This window comes from Pan paniscus, chromosome 14, assembly GCF_029289425.2.
Source record: "Pan paniscus chromosome 14, NHGRI_mPanPan1-v2.0_pri, whole genome shotgun sequence".
Classification (NCBI taxonomy): Eukaryota; Metazoa; Chordata; class Mammalia; order Primates; family Hominidae; genus Pan; species Pan paniscus.
The window spans coordinates 37,268,305-37,288,657 of record NC_073263.2 but is presented as its reverse complement, the minus strand read 5'-3'; the positions used below and the strand labels follow the sequence as shown (position 1 = coordinate 37,288,657).

Here is a 20,353-nt window from a genome sequence, read left to right as displayed (position 1 = left end):
TTCTATATTTCTGATTTTATTTTATGCCCTATAAGGTTTTATTTTTTCTATAATCTATTCACACTTATTATATCCATTGTCACTTAATAATGTCCAACTTTTTTCTTTCTGTATGTAATCAGTTCTGTTAATAACTTGTATTACTAATGTTAAGAAAAGTATAGATTTTTGTACTGCATACACATGTCAAATTAAGCTTTATTAATACTTCTAAACTTGAAGTCTCTTAGTTTTTCAAAATGTATGACCATGTAATTTGCCAAACAGGAACAGTTTGTCTTGTTTCTTAATATTTTATTTTCTAATCTTATTGCATTATATAGAAACTCCAAAATAATGATGAGTAAGATAATAAGAATAAACATTTCCATCTTATTTCTAATTTTAATGAAAAAAGTTTTCACTCTTTATTACGAGTTTTGCTACTGGTTTTGGTAAATAATCCTTATCATTTCTAGGAATAGTGATGAAATTCTTCAAACTCTGTTTCACATACAATATCATCACATTGAAAAATATTATTTACCATAATGAATGATAGCTAAAAATATCATAATTCCTTTGATATACTGTTGGATTCAACATACTAACAATTATTTTAGTGGTGTCCTTACCAGAAAATTTTACATTTTATTTTCTTTCTTGTTTGATCTTTGTTTATGTAGAATAGGATTTCTTACTTTGTTAGCAAACAAGACTTTTGTTTATTGCTCATTTAAAATACAAAACTAAAGCAGAGAACTGCAACAAATAAAAGTTGTTATATATACAATGATTTTAAAATAATATGGAAGCCAAAAGTCAGTAACTTACGTGAATACGCCAATTACCCCTAACTGAAATATACAGGCCCACATGTCAAGTAAATTAAGGAAGATCTATGTTGTACCTAAGAGACTCAGTAAAATAAAGCGCTATTTTTAAGAAAATTTCCAACCTTGAACCCTATCCACCAATTTGGGATTTCCCCAGAATATATTTAATCGTACATAATTGTTTTCATTACTTTAACCAAATACCTGGTGAATACTATCAGTGCACAGACTCATCATTTGCTTAGAATAAGAAATTTCTCTGGTTGTTTATGCCTCACTTTTGACTTTTCTCCAGGTGTTCTTTATCTTTCAGTAACTTTTATTTACATTTTAGATCTTCTGGATCTTTCCCCAGATCTCCAGAATTTTTCTGCATGAAGTAAATATTTGTGTGTGTGTGTGTGTGTTGTGATTTATTTCTTCAACTTGATACTCTAGGACATCTATGATAATAGAACATTCTGGTTTTTTAATAAATATAAATGTAATTTTTTAAAAATTTCAAATATCATACATTCCTTTCCAGAAAGTCCTCCGAATTTTCCAATTACTTCTCCTAAAAAACAACTATCTGCTTTGTGCTTTCCAGTTAAAAATTGTATTTGTCTTCCAAGTCTAATTTACTTAGACTTAAGAGCTTCTTAACTTAGGGATGTGCTAGATAGAATTCAAAGATGTCTGTGAACTAAGATGGGAAAAATTATATCTTTAGTTTTACTGACTTCTAAATGGAATATGTAATTTCCTTCAATTATGAATGTAGGCCAAAAGTCAGTTTCCCTAGCAGTGACTGTGTCTTTGTCAATAGTAGAAATCATAGATATTTTCCTATCATATCACTATTACACTATATATCTGATATACTTATATGTTTATTATTTCAAAAGTAGTCTAATTATCTTCCAGTGTAACTTTTATTTAAGGTACTAATAGGCATACATGTTACCACATTGCATATTTGTTTTTTAACGTATTTTAAATATATTTAAATATATTTTTATGTATAATACTACGGATTTTGTTTAGAAATAGTATTCTTTCTGAATTAGGGTACACAGGATGCTTCAGATCTCCAAAGAAATCCATGGCACACAAAAATTTAAAATCTCCTGATTTAGAGCCATATGTATGTAATCGTGCCGAATTTCTTTTAAGCTGTTTATTATAATTATTTTCTGGATCAATGTTTCATCAGACATCAAATCAAACTATTAGTGTATTTAGGCCAGTCACGGTGGCTCACGCCTGTAATCCCAGCACTTTGGGAGGCCGAGGCGGGTAGGTCTCCTGAGTTCAGGAGTTCAAGACCAGCCTGGCCAACATGGTGAAACCCCATATCTGCTAAGAATCCAAAAAATTAAGCTAGTTGTGGTGGTGCCTGCCTGTAATCCCAGCTACTCGGGAGGCTGAGGCAGGAGAATCGATTGAACCTGGGAGGCGGAGATTGCAGTGAGCCAAGATCATGCCATTACACTCCAACCTGGGTGACAGGGCAAGACTCTACCTCAGAAAAAAAAAAAAAAAAAGCTATTAGTGTATTTAAAGTTGCAACCACTCTGAAGAAGTAAAAAGCACAACAGTCTTTTCTCTTATCCACCAGTCTTCATAAACATTCTGGTAAATTATTAGCCCTAGGCTTAGACTAACAAAGAATTTTTTGTCTGTATAAGTGCAAATTTGAATTCTGTTTAGTCTTTTAAAGCAGAAGTTTGAGCCTAAAATAATACTTTCGAGTTTGTTTAGATAAGATTGTAACCTAACTTATTCATCCATCCATCCATTCATCCATTCATCTATAGATTTCTTCATTCATATGACAACCACTTGCTTTTGTATAAGTAGTTTGTGTTCATGTGTGTGTATGTATGCGTGTGTGCACACATGTACATACATATACACACATATGTATATAAATTTAGGTTCTAAATTACTGTTGTCAAATAAATTTTTAAATATAACTCTATATAAAATTTTAAATATAACTAAGCTGAAATTTCTTGTGTTGATTTGAATTAGAAATCAAACAGTCTCTGTGTATGAAAGAGATAAATTTTATACTTATAATCCTGAGGGGTTTTTTTAAGTGTTGCTTTTGACTATGTTAGAGTAAAACAATGATGCTAAACACAAGGGGAAGCTAAAGAACTTAGCACATTTTTATTGAAGCCCTTGAAAAAAGAAACACCTCTTTCATAAAGTTTCTATTATTTTACTATCAACCAGAACTTTAAAAAGGCATTTGAGTCGCAGAAGTTTCATGTAACAAGGGATATTCCTTTGTGTATAACTAATGCCCCTTAATATCTTTAAGAGACTTTCACAAGATTATATAGCTAATTAAAAATAGAGCCAGGTGGGTGCAGTGGCTCATGCCTGTAATCCCAGCACATTGGTAGGCTGAGGTAGGAGGATCACTTGAGCCTAGGAGTTTAAGACCAGCCTGGCCAATATAGTGAGATGCTGTCCCTACAAAAATATGATCTAGGCGTGGTGGTGCTATGCTTGTAGTCCAGCTACTTGGGAGGCTGAGGGGAGGCGGGATCACTTGAGCCTAGGAGTTTGAGACCAGCCTGGACAATATAGTGAAACCCTGTCTCTACTAAAAATAAAAAAATTAAAAAATTATCCAGGTATGGTGGTGCTATGCCTGTAGTCCCAGTTATTTGGGAGGCTGAGGGAGAGGATTGTTTGAGCCCAGGAAGGAGGTGATTGGTGTTCATGCCACTTTAGTTCAGCCTGGGCCACAGAGTGAGACCCTATTTCTTTTTTTTTTTTTTTTTTAAAGAGCCAGGTGGCCGGGCGCGGTGGCTCACGCCTGTAATCCCAGCACTTTGGGAGGCCGAGGCGGGAGGATCACGAGGTCAGGAGATCGAGACCATCCTGGCTAACACGGTGAAACCCCGTCTCTACTAAAAATACAAAAAATTAGCTGGGTGTGGTGGCGGGCGCCTGTAGTCCCAGCTACTCGGGAGGCTGAGGCAGGAGAATGCCGTGAATCCGGGAGGCGGAGCTTGCAGTGAGCCGAGATCGCGCCACTGCACTCCAGCCTGGGCGACAGAGCGAGACTCCGTCTCAAAAAAAAAAAAAAAAAAAAAAAAAGAGCCAGGTTAGGACATGTATCCATTTATTCTTAAAATCTAGTGTACGCCTAACAGTATTATGTCAGTAAATTGTTTTTACTCAATATAACTATTTTATAAAAACTGAATTTAATAGAATGAATACCCTTAAATTGTATGAATGTCACTTCAGAATGAATTTCTCTCCAAAAAATTTGACTTCAGTATTAATAATGGTTCAAACATGTATATTTTAGTGACAGAGATAAATTTCTATGAGGTTTTTGCCATTACTTTTAACGGCAAAAAACACAATTACTTTTGCACTAACTTAATACATTTGGGTAAAACATCAGGCTCTGGATTTTAAAATAGGTGCTTCACATTGGTGCTGAGTCACTTCAAGGTGAAATATGTAGATACATTTTAAGAATAGCAATCAGTTATAAGTTAATGGTTGCTTGTATATGTCAATAACATTTAATGCTGTGTGTTATCAAAATAATTCAGTTATTAATGTAACTAATCTTGCAGTAAAATTGAGAAAAAATATTGAAGAGATACATTTATAAAGTTTGGACAGAATAAAAGCCAAAGCAACCTTATGGTTAGTTACACAATACAAAAAACAGGGGGATTTATTTGGTTTAATTTCAGGGTCTTCTTTTAATTGCCTCTTCTACTTTTGTTATGGATTGCTGAGTGAAATTTGTGATTCAATAACTTGGAATTTATTTTTAAAAAGTAGTTTGTTTGGAGTATATGGTTTGCTTCTTAGGAATGTCAGTATATAATTTAATGCCAATATGTTTTCCTGGGTGTAATGCCTTTACGTCTATAGATTTTACTTGAGCAAAATAAATAAAACACAGTGTGATTTTCATCTGCAGGGTTATGTCCTTAAATATGCTAGATGGAAAACTTTATAAATTTGAGAAGAATAGTGGAAAAGTAGTAGTTATTGAGTGCCTACAATGACCTATTTATTTCATGTGTTAGGAAAATGTCCTCTTCACTTGTAACAATGGAACCACAAAAGGAAGGAGGAAGAGTTGTGTATGGGAGACATTGAATAAAGCAAAGGAGAGGGATTGAGATATAAAATAGACTGCGTTGAGAACGAAGCGTGAAAAGGGGCAGCAAGCCCATTTTCTGGGTTTTCTAAATGTTTGTGAGGTCAAATGACTTATATTTTAGACTTCCTTAAATTATTGAAATAGGTAGTAAAGTTGATAATTAACTGATAATTGCCTCAGCTGCAGTCAACCAGAGTCCCTGAGTCATAGCTTTTCGCTGCCCTCTCCATAGCTTCAGTATCGCCCATTCTCCATAGCGGGGGTGCTTTGAGGTGGCAGGCTCGGCTTCCCTGGAAAACCAGTAAGAAGAGCCTCTTTATCAACCCTTACTCATAGTCAGCTGAAAGACAGAAGAGAGAGGGAAAGGCCATTGGCCCTAATTGGATGCAAGGGTTCTCTGAAAGTGCCTTTCCAGTGCTAGAACGTGCAAATTTGCATTAGCAGCTTCTGCAATGCACTTGTGTTCACCTTTCCATCCCAGACACGTGAACATTAGGGAAACAGAAATCTGAACTCAGAGGACTCTCAGGGCATCATCTGGATGAGATCTCTTCTTCTCTGACATGTTTGCTTTAAATTAATTCTACCTCATGTTTCTGTGCTCGCTCTCTCTCTCTCTCTTTCTCTTTCTCTCTCTCTCTTTCTTTCTCTGTCTCTCATCTTTCCTGTCTGGCAGGGTGCAATCATATCCTTTCCTTTTCCATGGCTACAAATCTAATTCAAAATGTAATAGCTATCAGCCTTCTTTACCTGCCTCCAACCATTCCAATTTTAATGTATTCTTCAAAATATACTAGAATAATGTTACTACTTAGAAATTATTCCCTTATTCTCCTGGCTAAATTCTTCTATAATGTCACCAATATTTATAAAATAATGCTATTCAAAAGCATCTCTAATCTTGCCCTAATCTACATTGAAGCATTTTAAAATTATTTAGCTTTCTTGACTTATACTATACTCTAAAGAAAGTATTTTTATAAATGTATCTCTCATGTCTTCTCTTTGATGCTGTCATTTTCTTATATCTGTTTTACATTGCTAGTTCCAACCAGTGTAAATATAAACACCTCCTCAAATCCTTTTCTGATTAAAAAAATCTCTAAATTAATTTCCCCTTTGTTTTATTCATACTCTTCTTAGAGCATTTGCTGAGTTCTTACATTAAAATCATTTCTATAGTATTATACTCTGTGTGTGTGTGTGTGTGTGTGTGTGTGTGTGTATGTGTAGGGAGAAAGAGAGGAATTTTCTGTTATGCTTCTAGAGGACAAAACACCTTTTTCCACCCAGCACATTGCCTTGCACATTGCTCATATATAGTAATTATTTGTTGATTAAATGAAAGCCATTAAAGTGACTTGATTTATTGTTATAAGATTTAGTGAAGTTATTTTCTTTATTTTTTTTTGTTTGTTTGAGCACCTGCAAATCTGTAATCCTAGGACATAACATCTGAAATAAGCTAAATGTACCAGCCATCTAGGGAAAAGGACTGGGGAGTTTAGGTCTCTGTATACCCCAAAGACCATTTGTGTACAAATGAAAGGCTGTAACACTAGGACAATCTGAAAGAAGAGCTGGGAAAACTTAGCAAAGAAAAAGGGTGTGGGAGGGGGAGGGGGGCAGAGGTGGTATTTTGGTCTTTCTAGAGAGAGATTAGTTCCTGAGAGCAAAATCTTGAGGGGGTCACTTTAGCTTGCATTGTTTCGGTATCTGTGACTGGCTCTTCCTTGTCGTCTGAGATTGACTCAGTTTCTAGTTGGAAGGCTTGGAAGTCTGATTTAATGGCTTCGCCCTACAGAAATGGCAGTCACCTGTGTGCAGAATAAATCGATGTGTCATGTGTGGAACACCAACTATCTGCTAGGCACTTTGCCAAGTAGAAAAAGAATGGCAGCCTAATGTTCTAACGCTTCCAAAAGAACAGTTTGCATCTGCAGTTTTCTGCTCCAAGTATGTCAATTATTCACTTCTTGCTAAGGAAAGTAAAATGTTGCACAGTACCGTATTCTTGTTAATACTGAACAAAAAAATTATAGTTAGCAAATAATTTTTATGTTCTAGGGCTCATAGCAGATTTTACAGTTATTGTATTCTAACTCTATCAGTCATATATATATATATATATATATTTCTGCTTTATCAGGTTTTGGTATCAATGTGAAGCTTTCTGCTATATATAGCAGAAAAACTACCCTGAGATTTTGGAAAGTACTTGGCAAATTTTTAGAACTGAAAGTTTCAAATTATTATCATCTGATGTGACACTGCAAATACTCATTTCTTATTTTTCTGTGTATTTCTCATGATACCTACCATGATGTTGGATTTGAAGTAAATAAACATTTGATTCACTTTGCTTGGGAGATACAGGAAATCTGTGCTCCAGTTTTCTGTCAAATACACAGTCATCTCTGTGAGGATATGAATTGCTTTATCTTCATTTTTCTTAATTCTCTACATCTAATGCAGTGCCAGACAATAGACTCAGTAAATATTTGTTGATTCAATATATGAATAAATTATTGAATCAATCAAAGTAATTATAAGCCGTTTTAAGAAAGAGAATTGCCTGAAGCTGTTGCTATATTAGAAAAATCACATTTGCAGTAGTGGAGGGAAAGAACTGAAGATCCCGAAGACCCGTCCTTTTCTTTAGAATGGCTTACATTTTATATTAATAATTTTATAGTAACCATAGGGTCCCCTTTTCCTTTAACCATAAAGTCTTTTGTCAGACCCTTCTCTCTCTTTCTTTCTCTCCCTCTCTCATTCTTTTCTCATTTCAAAACAAAAATAAAATGTACATTTTCCTACATTTGTGTATATTTTGAATAGCATCTTCGAAAGTAAAAGCAAAAGAAGCAGGATTGGGAAGCGGAAGCCATTAGACCCTGATGCAGAGCTGATGAATGTTCCTGCCACTGTAAACAGGAGCTCCGGAGGATACGGCTGCCTAGCAAGCCATGTCCTATGCTGAGTAGAAATAGCTGGGCCCTGTCCATCCTCTCTGCTTGCTCTTCCATTGTCCTGCATTTTAAAACTGAGGAAGAACCTGAACCGGTTAGCAGGTGGAGGCTGCTGGTAGACTACACTCTTGGTAGCCGGACAGCAAGTCCATTCTTGAAGGGGTTATGAATGCCACGTCTCCATTTTCTATAGGAAGAAAGCATTCTTATTCTTTTAACGAAGAAAACTTCACATTGATACCAGAATCTGATAAAGACAGCACAGTGAAGATTAGAAATCCATCTCTCGTAGGAAAATCGATTCCAAAATATTTCTCATAAGTGGGAGTTGAACAATGAGATCACGTGGACACAGGGAGGGGTACATCACACACCGGGGCCTGTCGGAGGGTTGGGGGCTAGGCGAGGGATAGCATTAGGAAAAATACCTAATGTAGATGACGGGTTGATGGGTGCAGCAAACCACCATGGCACGTGTATACCTATGTAACAAACCTGCACATTCTGCACATGTACTCCAGAACTTAAAGTACAATAATAATTTTTTTAAAAATTGCCAAAGTAAAAACATTATGCATTTGACCACATGGAATTCATTTCAGGAAAGTCAGAATGTTTCAATATTCAGAAACTTATTAATATAATTTGCCATACTTTTAGGACTAAGGAGGATAATTATATGATTATATCCATTGAAACAGAAAAGGCATTAGACAAAATTCAACACTCATTTTTGATAATAAATAAAAAAGTTATTTGCAAATGGCATAAATATAATAAATAAAACCAATGTAATTGCAGTGGGCAGACAAGTTGGTATCAGTGCTTAAGAAAACTGTGTGACACAAAAACTCTGTACCTAGAAACAAAATCAACATACATGTACGTTATTCCTTCATGTTCAAAACAGAAATAAAATCTTCATAAGAGCAATATTCTTAATGGCCCCAGACTGCAAACCATAAAAATGTCATTAACAATGAAATGAAATAAAATAGAAATTGAAATATTTCGCAGAATTGAAGCAACAGTTTTTGCTACTAACAAGAGGAATATATTTCAAAGAGCTAAAGTTGAACAAAGAAAGCTAGACATAAAGAGTACATATTTTGTGATTCTATTTATATAAAATTTTTAAAGTGTGTGAAAGTTACTTATACTGATAATCATTAAATCTGTGAGTATATCTGAGAAAAGTAATAACTGAGAAGAGTAACAAGTGGGAGGCTTGTGAGGTGCAGACACTCTCCTAGGTTTTAATCTGGGTTGTGTTACCTAAGCATGTTCAGATTTTTAAAAGTCATCAAGCTGTATATTAATATTTATGCATTTTACTATATGTATGTTATACTTTAATAACAAGTATAAAATGAATAGTGATAGCAATGAATCACAATATATTAAATAAAAGAAAGAATTCATGGGGTCATAGCAATATCCAACAACAAAAAGGAGAAGATGGAGAACTTTCATACACAGAAGAATGCAATATAATAAATGTAGAAGTGGTGAGAGAATAAGAAAACCTCAGACTTTCAAAAACCATGTAATAATTGATGTAGGCATATAGTTAGTACTCCGTAACAGGCAATTATTTTCTTAAAACACTTTTGTTCTGTTTTTATTGTCTTCATGCAATTGGAGAGGACCCAAACCTGTCCCCTGAGACCTAGATAAACACTAATATTTTGCCTGCCTGGCTGAGTCAGTGTCCCAGCAGAGTCCCCCATGGAGTCCAGCTAAGACAATCAGTTCCCGATGTCTAACAATCTATGACCAGCTGGGTGCCAGGCAATTAATGGTAAAGACAACATATAATGTTAAATTTAGAATACATTTTAGAGTAAGAGCAAGCTCTAAAATAATTATAATTATGTAATTTAAAAATAGTTATTTACTGTATTAGTCCGTTTTCACTGTTCTATAAAGACACTACCTGAGACTGGGTAATTTATAAAGGAAAGAGGCTTAATTGACTCACAGTTCCATATAGCTGGGGAGCCCTCAAGAAACTTATAATCGTGGCAGAAGGCAAAATGGAAGCAAGGCACATATTACATGGCAGCAGGAGAGAGAGAGAGCAAGAAAGGGGAAGTGCCAGACACTTATCAAACAGCCAGATATTGTGAGAACTCTCTATTACAAGAACAGCATGGGAGAAACCATCCCCATGATCCAATCGCTGCTCACCAACTATATCCCTGTATACATGAGGAGTACAATTCAAGATGAGATTTGGGTGAGGACACAAAGCCAAACCATATCATTACTGACCAACCAATTGACCATTCAACAAACCAGTGCAATGGTTTATTGAGTATTAAAACTCAAACAGCAGATTTATTCTTGGTATATTCTCACATATTTTAATAAACTTACTATATCTCTCTTTAATACTTTTACACTGTTATTTTTTGAAAAAATATATGCTATTCAGTATGGATATACTATACTTATTTTTAAAATAAAATTTTCTGCAATATTCTACAAATATATATTTTATGGTTAATGAATTTGAAATTCTTAATAAGATTTGGGTGGGGACACAAAGCCAAGCCATATCATTACTGACCAATCAATTGACCATTCAACAAACCAATGCAATGGTTTATTGAGTATTAAAACTCAAACAGCAGATTTATTCTTGGTATATTCTCATATATTTTAATAAACTTACTATATCTCTCTTTAATACTTTCACACTGTTATTTTTTTGAAAAAAAATGTGTGCTATTCTGTATGGATATATTATACTTATTTTTAAAATAAAATTTTCTGCAATATTCTACAAAGATATATTTTATGGTTAATAAATTTGAAATTCTTAACAGCTTAAAAAGCATAGAAATCCAAGATGAAATTGTACTGAATCCAGAAATTGCCTTCAAATTACATGTCACTTAAACGTACATCTAATAGAGGAAATTACTTAGTTACATTGTTTTGTCTTTCCTCATTGTCTGCCACAGAAAACACTAAAAGTACAGTAGTCTCCTCATATCCAAGGTTTTGCTTTCATCAGTTTCAGTTACCAATGCTCAACTGTGGTCCAAAAATATTAAATTGAAAATTCCAGAAATAATACATAAGTTGTAAATTCTGCACCATTCTGAACAGCACGATGAAATCTCACGTTGTCCCACTCCATCTCACCTGGGACGTAAATTCTCACTTTGTCAGGCAAATGCACACTGAAACCATTTCCCAAACCTTAATCACTTAAGAGCCATCTTGGTTATCAGATTTACTGACACGAGATTGCAGTGCTTGTGACCAAGGAAACTTTATTTACCTTCACAGCGGCCTCAAAGTGCACAAAAGTAAAACACTATCTTAACAGGCAGTGTGGTCACCCTAGTACTCATAAGCACATTTCAAAAAGTGTTTATTACCATCTTCACTATTAAATAATTGCATACCTCTGTAAAGGACATTTTAAATAGATAATTTCATTCCTATTATCTTTAGTGTTTCTCATGAAACCAATGGATATCCTATATGGCCAGATGACTTTAAAATGTGTATAATTGTCCACATATAAAAATGTACCTATATTTAAAAGTAGCATTAATGAAGTGTCATCATGAGTGTCGTTTTTCTCCATATGGTTTTCCTCTGATCCTTTTGTGGTTTCCTTCATTTTTCCAGCAGCATATTTCAATGTGACGTGAGTCATCATTTTTTTCTGCCATGCCTGTTTAACTGCCCTTATGTAGCATTAACTTTTCATAAATGCCTCTATGGCTTTGTGCCAGCAAAAATAAATATTAAACTAAAAGTGCTAAAGCAACATAGTGCAGTGCAATTCACTCAGGGTTGGGTGTCAGACAGGTGAACCTGTGTTTATTATATAAGGTCTTTAAAGTATGTGGAAATTGCAGATCAAATTGTAGACCTTCCACTTACTCACTGAGGAACTACATCCATAAAATGTGAATAATAAAGGGTGAGGGTTAATGTACCTAGCAGATGCTTACTAAATAGCGGCTATTATTATTTTCATCATTACCATCCCTAGAGTATAACCCAAAGGAAATCGTGCATAAACACATTGGTGACCTGATTCAGTGGAATTCACACTGCTGACTCAACTCAATGCTTGCTTATTTCTAATAAAACAGTAATGCTAGTTATGGAGCACCTCTTGTCATCTGGAAAATATACCAGAAAAGCACAGATGAAAAGAGGAAGCATGAGGCCAGCCCACTTATTTTTGCTGCCACATTTAGTCACTAGGCTGAATGATAGGAAAGCAGAAGCTAAAACACAGTAAAAACAAACAAAAGACAAAACCTAATTGAGGAATTAAAGGACTTCTACTGCAGAGAAAGAGCTTGGGTTTAAAACAAATCATTAGCTGTTTTTGAGTGTATTTCTTGATTATTTTGGACCTCAACATCTCTGAGAAAGCAAAGAAAAGAGTGTCAGCTGGAAAATAAGTTGGGCTTATTTAAAAGAAATAAAGACATTCATCAAGTAAAGAGTTTCCATAACCACCTATTTTAAGATGCTGTAAAATGTCATAATTCAGATTAAAAAAAGAATAATTCATCATATTGGAAAGTTTTTTTTTTCCAATTTTGTCTGGTCTTTTTGTAGGGGAAAAGGCCATATCTCTCTTACAAAAAAAAAAAAAAAAACTGGCCAAGGACATATAAACCCTGTTCCATATTGCTATAGCATGGTGTATGAAATTCACAGGCTTGAACGAAAGAATAAATATTCATCACCTCTGCCTTTTTTTTTTTTTAGGTGCCTCCTATACTCCTTGATAAGCAGTTCTCTGAATTCACTCCAGACATTACACCAATCATTTTGGCAGCCCATACAAATAATTATGAGATAATAAAACTCTTGGTTCAGAAAGGAGTCTCAGTGCCTCGACCCCACGAGGTCCGCTGTAACTGTGTGGAATGCGTGTCCAGTTCAGATGTGGACAGCCTCCGTCACTCACGCTCCAGACTCAACATCTACAAGGCCTTGGCCAGTCCCTCTCTCATTGCACTGTCAAGCGAAGATCCTTTTCTCACAGCCTTTCAGTTAAGTTGGGAACTTCAGGAACTGAGCAAGGTGGAAAATGAATTCAAGTCGGAGTATGAAGAGCTGTCACGGCAGTGCAAACAATTTGCTAAGGACCTACTGGATCAGACGAGAAGTTCCAGAGAACTGGAAATCATTCTTAATTACCGAGATGACAATAGTCTCATAGAAGAACAAAGTGGAAATGATCTTGCAAGACTAAAATTGGCCATTAAGTACCGTCAAAAAGAGGTGAGTGTTGCCAGACTTGATCCATCAAAATGCCATAGAATTTAATCACAGTGAAGCAAACTGCTACTCACAAAATTAGTTTTGGGTTTTAGAGCATTTTCTATTCGGCTGTAAGTGGATGACATTTATTGCCTGCCGGATTAATAATTATGAATCACATTGAAGAGTGGTAATAAATGGTTTAATAATTGATGTTTTTGGCCTCTGTCTTAAAATGTACACATTGACTGTGGTATAATGGAAAAACTAATGAATTTTAGTATGTCCAGACTGAGATTTCTGGCTCTGCTATTTATAAGTCTTGTAACTTTAGGGGGACACAGATAGATTTCCTTAAGCTTCAGTATTCTCACCTGCTGAATGGATTTAATATTTGAAATTATATATATATACGTATATATACATATATACGTATATATACATATATACGTATATATACATATATACGTACGTATATATGTATATATACTGTGTGTGTGTATATATATACGTATATATATACGTATATATACGTATATATATACGTATATATATACGTATATATATACGTATATATATATACGTATATATATACGTATATATATATATACGTATATATATACGTATATATATATACGTATATATATATAAATAATCAGCCCTCTGTATCTGCAGGTTCCGCATCCTTGGATTCAACCAAATGTGGATGGAAAATGCAGCATTCATAGGATGTGGAACATTCAGATATGGAAGGCTGATTTTTTCCTATCTATGGGTCCTGTAGGGCCAACTGCTGCAGGGCTAGAGCAGCCATGGATTTTGGTATCCACATGAGGTCCTGGAACCAATCCCCCACAGATGCTTGGGGACAACTGTATATATAGACAACATTTTCCTCACAGGTTTTTAGGAAGTGTAAAATATGTGGATGTGTGAAGACTCTTAGTAAATTATATGGTATTGTTTTATTTATATCAATAAATACTTATTATAAAGTATTAATAAAATAAAAGACTTTAGTACAATAGCAGATGTAAGTACTAAAACTTTTCTCATATCTTGCTCATTTTTTTGATTTGTCAGGAATAAGAAACCAAGTAAGTTCATCGCAAGGGAGTAATAAATTTCTTGTAAAATTTCCATATATTAAAAATGCTATATTAAATAACAGAATCTCATACTTCTTACCCTTAATCAGCCAGCATAATTGCTTTGTGTTTGAGTGAGTTCTCAAAAGACTGTTTACATCTATCTGAAGAAAATATTGGTTCTCTGTTCACTCTTAAATGATAGTAATTATCTATTCCAGAACAATACTTGGAAATGCTATGTAAGATGAAAAGAGAAAGAGAAAAAGTGAAAGACTTCTGAATTGTAAAATGTACTCAGTTTCTTTTGAATTTGGCCTTAATGATCCCATATAAGCCCTGGCTGCTTTGTCTGTTGCTACTCACTAAATACTCAAGGTTCAAGATACCTGAACTTGCTTTCTCAATTTTTTCCTCTAGTTATGTGATTAGTTAAGCTAATCTGGTTATCATGGAAGCCTGAAACAAGGTGAAATGAACTTTTCCCTTAATACTGAAGTGAACAGCTTCTTTTGTGTCCATTCCCTCTAACTCTAAAATCACATTTGCTATTTTGAGTCCTTGTCAGCAGTATTAACTCATTTTCTTAGGTTTTTATGTTTTGGACTCAGAGATCTAATATTTTAAAGAAACTAGAGTAATTTTACTACACAATGATAAGATACATTGATGAAAGATGTTCAAAGTGGTAAATGGGAAGATAAGAAGTCATTGCAGGCTTTAGACTTGAAAGATATTCAAATATTGATATGGCCTAAATCTTCTTAAAGATCCATATTAGCACAGTAGTATGCTTTGCTTTCTTTAGTTTTTCTTTGGAGAAGGGAGTTTAAAGAATCGACGCGATGATTGCAAAGATTTTCTCTTATGCCATAGCTGTTCACTGTTAATATTATCCTACAAATGTTGAATGGAATAAAGTTCCCAAGATGTACAATTCATGAAATGAAACAGAGAATGCAGACGCAGCCTGCTCTGCTCGCCTGTTGGTCTTTAGGTCTCTCTGCAGCCAGTGAATGAATTCAGATTTATTTTTTGCCTGCACTCATTTTGGTCATGGCATTGAAGCTGATTTAACGTCATCTTTGGCCACAATAACTTTTGTGAAAGCTTGGGAACAAAGTACTCATAAACTCCTTTACCATATCCTCATAACAGAATGCTGTCAATGATATTGCATTAACTGAAGCTGCCAAATTCCTGTCAAAGAGTTGTTCGAGATAGAAATTGTAACTTGAATTTCTTGCATATTTATATTTATATTTTTACCTGCAAAGCAATTAATACACTTTGGTCATGCATTAATTTCCTTAATAGCTGTTTCAACATATATTTCACGGAACACATTCCAGGCAATGCACGGGGCACTTGGGATTCCCAGGTGTCAGGTCTCTGCTCTCATAGAGCTTATAGCCTATTAGGAGAGACAATGAAACATTGAATATATATTCTCCATTTTGTTCCTGAACCACTAAAAATGTTCTTCCTTACTGAACATGTTTTCTTTGCTTATGTTCTTCTGTATATGTTATAAATATAAAAAGTGGGTTCAATGTCAAAACCTATGAAAAAGCCATAACTCTAATCCCATCTTCAGTATGTAAGAAGCAAAGCAATGGAAGGCATTTAATAATTTCCAACACTTCTCTCAAGATGTTTGTATTCTTGCTAATATGAAGTTATGGAAGGGTGATAAAGCCTAATAATACAAGATAAAAGATAACAAAAAACATATAGCATGTAACAAAAAAATAAGAATTAGTGTTATTTTTTAAAAGACACTTTTCTTGTAGATATGGGGTCTTGCTATGTTGCCCAGGCTGATCTCAAACTCCTGGGTTCAAGCAATCCTCCCCAAAAGATACAATTTTAAAAGACATTGTATTGGGATTTTTTTCCTTTCAAAATGTTTTGAGATTTCAATGGAGAAAAAAATGAAAACGAAATTCTTACACAGTTGTTCTGGAGTATCTTGCATTTACTATCAAAGAGCATATTTTTCTCTGATTGAAGATTTTTCCAAAGCAAAATAACATTGGATAACTGATAGCATTATTTAAAAAATTCAGGAATAACATTTTACTTTCATATATACCTTTTAAAATCATAAGTAGTGTTTTATAGCATGTATTCTTAGGTTATTCAGAAATTATTAAATTCAAATGTTAAAGGTTTTCTAGTAAGATCATGTGCCTTAAAGAAAATTCTGCTTTAGCATGTCTTGCTTCATATCTTTCTTATCAAAAGTTTTCCTTGGTTTGGTCTAAATAAGTCTGAGATTTATCTTTAGTCCATCTCTCAGGATTTGGAATGCTTTCTCATTAACCTTCATTCACATAGCTAAGTCCTGCACACTCTTTAAAGGTCATCTCACGTCTTGTCTCACCGCAGGAGCATTCTATGAAGCAAACCCCTCCATAGACTCTCTTGGATAAATGTCCTCATTATACACACCCTATATTGCATTGTGTTATTACTTTTCCATCTCCTCCTCTAGGCAATGTCAGGAACACATCCATCTTACTCACCAGTCATACTGTAGCCCCTGACATACAGAAGGTGCTCAGTAATGAATGCACCTGAATGAAGTCACAGATGCTCTTAGATCTGGATGGTTCCCTGCATGTTTCTTTGCCTGAATAAATTGCACTATTTGGGTTAATCTCCTAATAACAGCTTCCTTATGAATCAACATATTAAAAGAATTAATGTTGGCAGGATTTGGTTGCAGACTTGTTCTGGTACTTCTCTAATCTCATCCAAAGAGAAAGCTCTGTGTTAATTTCATGCCATAGATATTTTTACATTTTCATTTTATATATTCTTTCTAAGCAGCAGCATCATAGAAAGAAGAATTGTATTACTTCTATTAATTCTAGGCTAATGATGCTGTAATTGTACTGATCATATATTAGCAGAACAAACATCTTCTATCAATTCAAATGAATGTATTTTAGCAACTGGGTTAAGTTGTTTACATGGTTTATTATATTAAACCTCCAAATACACTTCTGAAGTATGAACTATTTGTTGCTGTTTTTTTCTTTTCATGAAAAAATCGGAGTCACAGAGGGTTATATAATGTGCAGTGTTACTCTGTTAAATATTGGGGCCAGATTGCAAATCCAGATCTTAACTACAAAAACTTGGCTCTAACCATCACACCATATTGCCTCCATCCAGACATCATCCTGCTGAACACTGGGTAAACCTGAGTAAACTGACGCTGCTAGCCTAGTTTTGTTGAGCACATGAATTTATTTCATGACTCAGCTCGCCCGTAATGAAAGCCTTGCATTTCGACATGAAGTTTCCTTTGCTTTCATGTTGTGATGAAGCACTTGATTTCTCCAAAGAGTGTGACGCCTACTTTCCCTTTCTTTCTTACTCCACTTTTACGTTTCTGTGTCAAACAATAATCTTTCAAGTACCATTCTGCGATGGGACAGGTTTAAGGTTTAAGGTTGCTCCCTTGACCAAGCACTCCCATCCCGATGCCAATCATCTAAATGAATAATAACAAAGGAAATTGGAAACAAAAAGCATGTAGTCATACCCTTAAAACTGATTCTTGCCCTGTGTGTAACATAAAGGCGAGGACGACTGAGGACATGTCTTAGACAAAAAACTTGTCCCTTGGTTTCTGGCATGATTTTTGCAGATGCAGAGTCTGTGGCAGTTAAAATTACTTCCATGTAGTCATTCCTCTTGCCTAATATTTGTAAGATTACTAAATGTGAATTGAAAGCTTAATGCATTTCTTAACTATTTTTTACAGCAAAGACCTTCCGTAGTTTTTGTTACATGATTGACAATATTGTGAAGTAAGTAATTAAAAGGTAGAGTAGCCTAGATGTCGAATAAAAATAAAAAGCAAGGAAATAGATTATTTGTCTAAAAACATTACAATTCAAACTCTCTATAGCTTTTCAATATATTTAATTTGCCTTTCCCTTTCATGAAGGTATTTCAGCAGCTTTGCAACATTAGCTTAAATTTTGGAACTAATTTGGGTTTCGTCCTACACATTAATGGGATTGTTAAAGGAGAAAAATCAACATTTGAACAGCCCGCTGCTCATGACCTCCTAACCTTCTGTTTATCCAGTCTTGGGGGAATGGAGAAAATGTGAAGAGATTCATGTCAATCAGACACTATCCATGGCATGGTAAACTAAATTGATTCAAAATGTTCCACAATTACAGCTCTTTAAAGCTCTCTTAATCTCAAGATTGTTGGTTCTGTTTCTTGATTTATTTCAAACCCCTTGATATGGAAGCAAGAAACAAGACTGCTGTGAGCAAGAAGACAGGGGAGGTGGGGGAGAATGTAGGGACAGAGGAAACACATAGGGTGTAGCCTTAGTACAACCAAGGGACACCTCGGGTGAGAGTTAGAGTGCATAGCAAGAGTGCTAAAGCAGTTAAATAACAAATAGAGCAGACACTGTGGATTGTGTCTTCTTAAAACTGCCTAGAACCCTACTTGTCTGTATATCATGGCCTTTATTTCATAAACTCTTTTTTGATAAGTTTATCACTCCAACAGGTTTTTAATTCAAATGTTATTTGAAAAAGGCAATAAATAATCATTTAAATCCAATCTTACTACAATATGAACTTCATGTTAAAAATCAATCAACAAACAAATTAAAAACACCACTCATGTTCTTGATTTACCTGATATCTACATATCTGAGATCTATAGCAAGATGCCATTTTGTGCTTCTGTTAGTAGTTGAGGGAGAGTAACATCTCTCTCTACATATTTTTTATTTTGAAATTACTAACCCTCAAGGTTGTACCCTACCCATCTTTAAAAAAATCACACAGGTAAGTTAATGATAATGTTGCATCCTTGCTGTCTCATAAGGACCTTGGGTTGGTGTTGGGAAACAATGACTTTCTCCTCTTAGATCCAGTGGATTTTGGTGTCTGGTCAGCAGCCATGCTAGACCTTTGCACTTGCTACAAATTTGACGGCATAGCTGACCATTGTTAACCACTGACTGTCTTAGAATCTTTTGTTTTTCTCCATTACTCTTCTTTAATCTGGGATGTCTAAAATATACCTTTCCTATTTTATTATGCCTGTAAATGACATACCGGAGTATATAATTTGGGGAAAAATATCTCATGCTATGAAAATTTTTAAAAAATAAGTTTGAAAATCTCATGCTGGCCAGCTGCAGTGGCTCACACCTGTGATCCCAGCACTTTGGGAGGCCGAGGCAGGCAGGTCACAAGGTCAGGAGTTTGAGAGCAGCCTGGCCAACAAAGCGAAACCCCGTCTCTACTAAAAATACAAAAATTAGCTGGGCGTGGTGGTGGGTGCCTGTAATCCCAGTTACTCAGGAGGCTGAGGCAGGAGAATTGCTTGAACCCAGGAAGCGGAGGTTGCAGTGAGCCGAGATCATACCACTGTACTCCAGCCTGGGCAACAGAAAGAGACTCCATCTCAAAAAAAAAAAAAAAAAAATCTCATGCTATGGAGACTTTTTCTCATGGACATCAAATAACTCTTAGAGAAGGAGAGCAAAGAGATTACTGAGAGAAACATGAGAGAAAACACCATAGTCCTTATGGTGTTCCCCGTCATAACTGAGTCATTTATGTAAGTAAAGTTGGTAATGCCTTTTCCTTAGTTTGGTTTTCTTATTTAACACACTGGGTTATCTGAATGAGATTCAATTACCATGTCCTTTTCCCTTATGCTTCTTCTATGTTTAAACTGCTTTGAAAAGATTCATGTCCTCCAATGTCCCCTCAAATACCACTTTCTCTGAAAAACCTTCCCTTATATTATACCCAGGTTAAAATTAGTTATTGTTTTCTCTTTTGTATGGTAGAAACATTCCTTTATTGCAAATGTCGGTTTTTCTTTTCATTATTTGTTTTCACATTTTGCTTCTCCAGTTGAACACCTTGCCTCTAAAATTAACCTCCTCCAAAACATTACTCACAACACTACTAAAGGTTTTTTGTTTTGTTTTATTTTTTGGAAAGGCAGATCTAGGAAAAACTTTCCCAGTTATACAATTGAAAATCCCAAGCCCGGGGAAACCCTCAGTTTGGGTCATCATAAATCTGAGCA

The 20,353-nt window shown here is 34.9% G+C and overlaps 1 protein-coding gene across 3 annotated transcripts in view; it reads left to right on the top strand.

The window, feature by feature from the left end:
• TRPC4 (transient receptor potential cation channel subfamily C member 4) overlaps window positions 1-20,353 on the top strand; it is a 229,219-nt gene that overhangs the window by 106,460 nt on the left and 102,406 nt on the right. For all 3 annotated transcript variants that reach the window (XM_003806917.7, XM_063595763.1, XM_063595762.1), the window contains one exon: window positions 12,675-13,193. In XM_003806917.7, the coding sequence (XP_003806965.1) occupies window positions 12,675-13,193 (519 nt within the window). The remainder of the gene's footprint in view (window positions 1-12,674; window positions 13,194-20,353) is intronic.